At 32.5% G+C, this 9,314-nt stretch overlaps 1 protein-coding gene across 1 annotated transcript; it reads left to right on the top strand.

The window, feature by feature from the left end:
• LOC109717179 (cytochrome P450 71A1-like) lies at window positions 422-3,746 on the top strand. Its single transcript, XM_020242855.1, has 2 exons — window positions 422-1,341; window positions 2,622-3,746. The coding sequence occupies exons 1-2, from the start codon at window positions 430-432 to the stop codon at window positions 3,234-3,236; spliced, it is 1,527 nt and encodes a 508-aa protein (XP_020098444.1). The 5' UTR covers window positions 422-429; the 3' UTR covers window positions 3,237-3,746.

Genomic DNA, 9,314 nt, shown 5'->3' with positions numbered 1-9,314 from the left:
TTTACTGCTATAAAATTTAACTTATTATATAATTAATTTTTTTATTATTATTTAAAGATAATTCTAATTTATTATAATAAGGTAATTCTAATCTATTATAAGGGAAGTAGAGTTTAGGTTTTACTGTTTAATAAATATTTTAGAGGAGGTTGAGTGTGGTGGAAGTCTAGTTCGGCACTTTAGAGGAGGAAGTTGAGAGTAGGTGAAGTGGAAGTCTAACGTAACTTGAGTTACATTATATTTTTTACTTACACCAAAATAAATAACGGAAGTGATGGAACTTGAGTTCCATCACTCCACTTACACCAAAACAAACATGCCCTAAGTAGACAAATTAAACACTTCAACTATGTAACAACAAAAATCTTCAACTATAAATTAACAACCAAAGTGAACAAAGTGTTTCAAAGGGACAACAACATTGAAGCAATGGCCCCAATAATACTACAAGTTGCACTAGGCCTCTCTCTAATGGCCTCTCTCCTCCTCCTCCCTCTTTTCTACTTCCTTGTTATCACCAAGAGAACTTCATCTCACAAAACCAAGCTCCCCCCTTCCCCTCCTAAGCTTCCTCTCATAGGAAACCTCCACCAACTCGGTTCGCTCCCTCATCGCTCTCTCGCCTCTCTTTCGAAGAAGTATGGCCCCCTCATGCTTCTCCGAATTGGCGAAATCCCTACGCTTATCGTCTCCTCGGCCGATATGGCGCTAGAGATCATGAGAACTCATGACTTAATCTTCGCGAACCGTCCTTTGTTGAAGAATGCGGAGATCCTCCTCTACAGTTGCATGGACATGGCCTTCTCGCCTTACGGCGAGCATTGGAGGCAACTTAGAAAGCTTTGCACTCTCCACCTCTTAAGTACCAAAAGGGTGCAATCTTATCAACTAGCTAGAGAGGAAGAAGTAGCCTTCATGGTCAAAAATATCACTCAATGTTCTCTTCTTCACGCTCCGATCGACATGAGCGAAGTGCTATTCTCTTTCGTGAACGATATCATCTGTCGGTTGGTTTCAGGAAAGTTCCTTAGAGAAGGAGGGAGGAACCACTTTTTCCGCGAGGCAATTGAGGAGTTTGTGATTCTTCTCGGAGGGTTTCGAGTTGAGGATTATTTCCCTTCACTTGCATGGCTTGAAGGGTGGTTTCTAGGGTTAAGTAAGAGGGCCAAAAGGGCTTTTAAGAGATGGGATGATGTGCTTGACGAGGTGATCAAGGAGCATGAGAATAGGGATAAAAAGGATGATGGGGAAGAGGACTTTGTGGATGTGTTACTATCTCTTCAAAAAGATCCTAACATGGATTTTGAGTTAAAGAAAGAGCACATCAAGGCAATCTTACTGGTAAGCTTCATAACTGCATACATAATGGTTTAATGTCTCTTTGTTGTTCAACTTGGTATATTCTCGTTTGGTTCCAAGAACTAAATTTTAGGGGATAATTTGTCATTGTTCTCAAGAAATATAGCAAAGAAATTAACGTTTGGATATATTCAAAGATATTTCAGAGCATATATATATCCTTAGTAGCGTATGGATAAAAAATCTAAACAATATTTAAATTTATTTTAAAAAATAAAATAATTCATTATATCAGTATATTTTATATAAAATTATTTTATATAACATATTATCATATAATATTTTATATAATAATTTAATTTATAGCATTATATTTATTTTATTTTAATAATTTATTTCATTTAGCAATAATTTATCCATAATATACGTAATGAATAAAATATAATACTAGAAATATCCTTATAATTTTAATTAATAATAGTAAAAATTTCAATACAAATTAAAGTATATATATATACAATATGGAAAAATAATTAAATATATATAATAGTCAATAAAAAAAATAAAATAATTAAATATTAATATATAAATAATGAAACAAAAAAATAAATAATAATATATAAAATTTAATTAATTTATATTATGATAAAGATAATATTTATATTAACATATTTATTTATATATCTATTTTTATCTAATAAAATAAAAAGAAGAATAGAATTGTTCTTAGTTTTTCAGAAACAGTTTTAACGGGTTATTTTAGAACAATCCATTTTGACAGAAACAACTAGTTCGGCCCGGTTTTCATATCATTTGAATAGAAGTTGGAGGATATGCTCCTTGTTCCCAAAAATCTCGCCTATCAAATACAGCCTTAAAGCCAAAATATATATAAAAAATCATATATGATCACCTTAGTAGTGTTTGAACAATTTCTATGGTGAATCATGGAAATTAAAAGAAAAAACATATGAATTTAGCTTTTCTCTTCAAACATGATTTTTATTCTAAGAAGCCAGAAAAAAACTGACATGGCATGTACCGGTTGGTTCGTATAGTACAATCACCACATTAGTAGTAGTTCTAGAAACCTCCACATAGGGGATCAAGCTAGGTATTATTTATTTTATTCAAAAGACTCAAATATCCTATCACTTAGCCTAGGGATTACCCTTTTTGTCCTAGAGGTCATTTATTTTGTGTACAATATTTTCATCTACAACAATATTGCTTCAGTAACCATGTACGCATCTTAAGTACATCATTATTTGAATCTACAAAGTCTAATCCTCTCTTCTTCTATGTTTCATAAATTTTCGCAGGATATGTTTACTGCAGGAACAGATACATCATACGTAGTCCTAGAATGGGCCATGGCAGAGCTTGTTCGAAATCCCAACATCATGAAAAAGCTACAGGATGAGGTGAGAGAGGTTACTACGAAAAGCGAAACAATCAGCGAGAAGAATCTGAACACGATGACCTACTTAAAAGCCGTGATCAAAGAAACCTTACGATTGCACCCTCCAGCTCCACTACTGGTTCAGAAAGAATCAACGAAAGATTGCTACATAAAAGACTACTTCATTCCGAAAAACACGAGAGTTACCATCAATTATTGGGCTATTAGTAGAGACCCAAAATATTGGGACGCACCCGACGAATTTCGTCCTGAGAGGTTTATAAATAGCTCGATCGACTTCAGAGGTAATGATTTCCAGTTCATTCCATTCGGGGCGGGTCGGAGAGGTTGCCCTGGCATGCAATTTGCAATGTCCACAGTCGAGCTCGCGTTGGCTAATCTCGTGTATGGGTTCGAGTGGGAGTTGGCCCGTGGCGCGACGAAAGAAGGGGAGCTGGATATGACTGAGGCTCCAGGATTAACAAGCCGAATGGAAAAAAAGCTTATGCTTTTCGCTACACCGATTTGCGCATAATGCCCATTAAATTGAGTTTACTATGGTGCATGATAATTGTTATGCAAAAGAATAAGGATCGAGTTTAACCGATCCATATATAATTGGCTCTAGTATGAAAGTTTTTCTTTTTTTTAGCAAACTCATTGCTGATGTTGTACTATTGGGCCGTGATTGATCGGGCCTGATTTCGTATCGGGCCCGAAATAAAAGATCCAGGGCTTTTCATGGGGCTTAAAAATATTTATTTTTAAACAAAAGGACTTGATCATAAATAATAATAAATATTTTGGGACTTTTAACTGTGAGAAAGGTTCAGGCAACTTAGATCCTTTTTGTTTTAGGCTGAAATTTTTTTTTCCGGTGTGTTTGATTCACAGGAAAAGTATATTTTTAAAAAAAATTAGAGCACCTTTTTTTAAAAAAAAAGTTCGGGCCGGGCCGGATCTTTCTGAATTGAGCCCGGCCTTGCGAAATCGCAAAAAGTCCAGCCCATTAACAGCCCAAGGTAAATAAAAGTTTCAACTGGTGTAAGTTTGATTTAAAGTTTGAGTCAAATTATTTTAGTTTGGTTCGGTTCGATTCGTCGGTGTAATTCAATTTAGCTCTCCTTTTGTTTATTTGGTGAAAAAAACTCCAAAAAATTAAAACAAATTATTTTAGTTCGGATCGGTTTGATTTATCTCCATAATTCAGTTTAGTTCACTTTTTTTATAAAAAAAAAAAAATTAGTTAGTAAACTCTAATAATGAAGCAAAATGACAATGCAATTACACTTTTGATCCTCAAAGTATGAAGCATGTGACAGTTTGGTCCACAAATTTTAATTTATTATTTTTTCTACATTGGATTTTATAAATTATCATAATTAAGTCGACGGTCCAATTTATTTGAACAAGTGCAGATATGTCGCTAATGCGACAGTTATGTGATATTTTAATTATTGTTGCATTATTAATTATAATACTGTTACACTCGTCAATATTTGGTCATCTAAATTAGAGTGCGAGACTGATTGCAATTACAAAAAATTTAAAATTTATGGATCAAAATGCATGCGCATAATAACTACATAGACACATAAAATACAAGTTTCCTTCGAATTCGATTTGCTAACATCTGAAAACCAAATCAAAATCACAAACCAAATTCGATAATTTTTTTAAAAAAATATTGTATAAAAATTAAGAAAACCAAATCAAATCGTCTTATTCGAATCGATTCGGTTTCGTATTCAATTAGGAACCAAATTAAAAACCCTAATCAAATTGTGATTTGAATTCACGTGGGTGTGAATCTCATGCTCACATAATGGGACGCATTATTAAAGGGGTCACACTCTTTTAATAGGACAATAATAACACTTTACTATGAAAACTACTCATTTTCGGAATATTTTGGTAAGCAAAATGCTACAAATATACTTTATATTCTATCCAAATTGTCCCCAAGTCGAATTTTATCATTTTATTAGAGATAGTGATAGTTTGGCAGCTTGTGTTATTTCTGAAAAATATTTATTTTCGAGCTAAATAATATGAATGGATATGAATTGATAAGGCTACAATATAAAGAAGAAAAATTTATATGAGTTGAAGTTTTTACAGAAGTGCTATTTAATAAGGCCATTTGGAGAAGTATTAATATACTTTTTGTTGAAATTTTGGGGAAACTACAAATTGAAGCACTCATTTTGCGGCCCAAAAGTGTCATTAGCTTCGTGTTGAAACAAAAGCTTCGTGTTGTTTTTGTCATTGTTGCTTCAATCCTTTTGCTTTTCTAATCACAAATTCTGTACGGAAGCGATGTCGTAGCACTGCTGTTATCTATAATCACAAAAGATTCATTAATGAGATTTGACACTCATCTTTCGATGCAGCAAACACATAACAAAACTTGTAAGAAGATATCTCCAGAAATATTCGAAGATAGAACTGTATCTCAACAGGAAAATCGATGTTTTACTACCAATCACAAGTTTCATGTTGGACGCAGTACTCATACTGGAAATGACGATAAAAAACTGTTATATCAATCACCGTCTACTTAAGTTCAGTTTCTTCCTACGAATTAGTGAACCAGGAATGGTTATTTTGTAGCAAATCAATCTTTCAAACAATTTCTAAAAACGAAAAGTCGGCAACTATACCAAACACGGCGTAAACATTCTGGTGTCGAAAACAAACACTTCAAACTTTCTAACTTGCTAAGCATTTGATGTTGCTTTCATGAGTAAAAGTATACAAACGTCAAACAAAATATGCTTTCAAAGTTCCAACCCTAATGCATGCACCTTATGCCTCATCTCTTCCCAGAGTACTTAACACTACTAGACATAGATAAGCATCTTCAGCTATCAGGATAAGAAAAGTATCTCTTTCCCCTCTCATTCCCTTGAACCCAATTCCTTGCATGCACCTCTCCTTTTTGTATTTCTTCTTTCATTATTATTACAGTCACTATTTGTTGTTGTTGTTGTTTATTACTTTTTTGACTCAACTCTCTCTCTCTCTCTCTCTCTCTCTCTAAGCCCCTCCTTTTTGACATGATCACCTTTCTTATATACTTCCAAACTAGATTTTTAGTGATTGTGTGGACCCAAACACACTCATAGCCCCTCTCTTTTTCTGGAAGGAGTGTTTTTTTTTTTTTTTTTTTTTTTTTTTTTTTTTGGGTTCAAAGTAAACATTTATTGAGGACCGGCCCTTAACTATATTCTATTTTGAAAAACGCCCCTAAATTTTACTTTTTTATTGATAATTTTTTAGCTTTCGATTTTTTAGTTAAAATTATTAAACATAGTTTAGTTGAGAATTTTTCAAAATTTAAAAAATAATTAGGGAGTGGTCTTAACACTCTTAACCATATGCACGATACATGTTAAGTGGACCAAAAAAGATAATAAAAGAGACAATAGATCGAATAAATAATAAAAATTTATGTCGTGCAATTGTACTGTAGAAATTGAATGCATGACCTCTTGAGATGTATGGGGTGACTCTGATACCATTTTATGTAAACGATTAATGTACAATAAATGATGCAGAAACAATCCTAACAAGCTTGTTTTTGTAAGAATTACCATTAACTTCAATAAAATTTTCAATTTAATTGACCAAGCTATTTAAAAATAATTTAAAAGTTAAAAGCAAATAAGTTGAAGTGGCAGATTCAAAATAAAGCAATAGTTGAGGTTATGTCTAGATATTCTTTTTTCTTGCTTTTATTTTTATTTTTTTTAAGGGTTGACAGCAACAGCAGTGGAGCAGAGCAACCACAGCTGACACCCACTTTGTATTAAACCTGGTAGTGTGCTGTGGACCAAATCTCTCTTTAAAAAAAAAAAAAAAAAATCTTTTTATGTACTATGAAAAATATATTATTATTGATACGAAGAGAACCTCTTTGCCTTTATAAAGGTAAGAGGAACAAATACCATGTATAGCCTTATTAGAAAAAAAAAATCCCAATCTAGCCTTTTTTTCAAAAAAATTCCCAATCTAGCCTTAGATAAATTAGAAAATAAAAGATAACTTTAATAGTATTTATATGCTAATTAGGTGAGAGAAATTTTTTTCTCTCTCTCCTCCCAACATACTAATATTTAAAAATAATTAATATTTGTTATAATAATATTAATTAAAAATTAATATTTAATAATAATAAAAATTATTATTACTGAATTTTTTTTTCAGAAAGATAGCAAGATGCTACCTTCTTTGTTATTTTTTTTAGAAACAAACTTAGCTGGAAATATGAATTAATGGAAATGTAAATCAACTATAATTCAAACTTAGAACCTCAAATATCAACCACCAAATCCTTTACCACTTGTACTAGAAACGACCAGTTACTAAATAATAATTATTATAATTATTATTACTATTACTAGTATTTAATTTGACTATACAAACCAATATTGTCAAATTTGACATATATAGTCAATTAAATACTAGTAATAATAATAATAATAATAAAATTATCATTCAGTAATAATAATATCATTATTATTAAATATTAATTTTTAATTATTGTTATTATTATAAGAATTAATTATTTTTAAATATTAGTTTGTTGAGAGGAAAGAGAGAAAAAATTTTCTCTCTCCTAATTAAAATATAAATGCTCTTAAGTGACTTTTATTTTCTAATCCATTAAAAGAAAGGCTAGATTAGGAATTTTTTTTACGAAGAAGGCTAGATTGAAAAAAAAATTTTCAAAAAGGCTAGATATGGCATTAGTTCAGGTAAGAGGCTACCAAAAGAAGAAAAAAGAAAAAAGAATATATTCTTAGTTTTGAAAGTTTTGGGCCATGTTCCCAGTTACTTTTCATGAATTCAAGGATGTGGAAAACTGAGAAGCACGTCAAATCAAAGTTTATATCTCATTTAATAATAGTTATTGCATGGTAACAATCAAATTACACCTTTACTTAATTTTATATATATATATATATATATATATATATATATATGTAATTGAGCTAGAATACTATCGATAGTAAACGGACTCCGTTGTTACCCATTTATTTTCGTTGATCGAGCCTCCAAATCGACGATCGGTACTGTTGAATATGATCTATACCACTTGAAGTGTTTAGAAATCAAATTTTATATATTTCCGACATTGTTCTCTTATCCATCGAATAGACACAAAAATGAACGGCTAAAAATGAATATTCTTTAAAAAATGATAATAGGAGTCTTGTAATCAAGATCAAGAATATAGATTTTGTTTTAAATAGTTTAAAGAATTTTTTAACAAAAATTCAATTGATTTGGATATCTTTACGCCGTTTAACGAGAAAACGCTTCATATCGACCATTAAAATTACACATTTTGAAACCCTTTGATCATTATGCAAATGATGTCGAAAAGATTTGAAATTTAATTTCTAAATACTTCAAGTGGTATAGATGATGTTCAACAGTGCCGATCGTCAATTTGGAGGCTCTATCATCGAAAACAAATAGGTGGCAACGATGCCGGTTTGCTATTGATAGCATTCTAGCTCAACTATATATATATATATATATATATATATATATATATATATATATATATATATATATATATATATATACACACAACACACATACAACAGGTCCGGTACTATGCTATTTAATAGCAATGAAGCACATTGGTGCTACCAAGTTTTCCGCGTTAGATCTACCATTTTGATCATTTTTCATCGTTAGATCATACTATTCCAGCCACGCACCACTTACCAGGGGGCCACATCATCTAACCGCACATCTCTTAATCCAATGGCCCAAAAACTTGGTAGTACTAATGACTTGGCTGCATGATTAATAGTATATTAAGCCTAGTTCCTATATATACATATATATATATATATATATATATATATATATATGGAATTGAGCTAGAATACTTTTAGAAGCACAAGTCCTTGGTGCTTCTAGATTTCTAACCCTTGAATCTACTCCTTGATTACTAATAGCCTTTGGATCAAACACTATTTCATCTATCACCACCTACCACCATCATCTCAACCCTACATCTCTACATCCAATGGCTAAAAATTCAAAAACACCACTCCCTTGGTGCTTTTGGGAGTATTCTAGTTCAAAAACACTTTAAACATAGGCCGCCTCGGACAGACCTCTCTAAACCTGCTGGGGGTTCTCCTGTTTGGAAAGCGATCCTCTCTACAGCGGCACCTTTCTCAACCTCTGTCAATCTTTCACTCGGCAATGGCAGGCTAACTTCTATGTGGAATTCCAGATGGCATGGTGAGTTACCCCTGCAAAAACAATTTCCCAATCTGTATTGCATAACGACGCAGAAACAGATCTCCGTCAAATGGTGGTTTCGACGTTTTGCCGGAAGTACCTCACTAGGATTCGGTTCCTCCCTTAGCCGGCCGCAGCAGGACGAACTCCACCACCTTGTGGCCTTGGTATCCACTACCTCCTTGAATGCTGAACTGGAGGATTCACTCATTTGGAGATGGAACTCAAGTGGCCATTTCTCGACCGGAAGCACCTACGATTTCCTCGCCTTTTGCGGAGTGTCGGACTGCAGCTTGCTTCACCTTTGGAAGCTAAAAGCGCCACTCAGGATCAAAATCTTCAT

This window comes from Ananas comosus, linkage group 1 (genome assembly GCF_001540865.1).
Source record: "Ananas comosus cultivar F153 linkage group 1, ASM154086v1, whole genome shotgun sequence".
In the NCBI taxonomy this organism is placed as follows: domain Eukaryota; kingdom Viridiplantae; phylum Streptophyta; class Magnoliopsida; order Poales; family Bromeliaceae; genus Ananas; species Ananas comosus.
The sequence above is the reverse complement of the archived record's forward strand: the minus strand, read 5'-3'. Positions and strand labels throughout refer to the sequence as shown.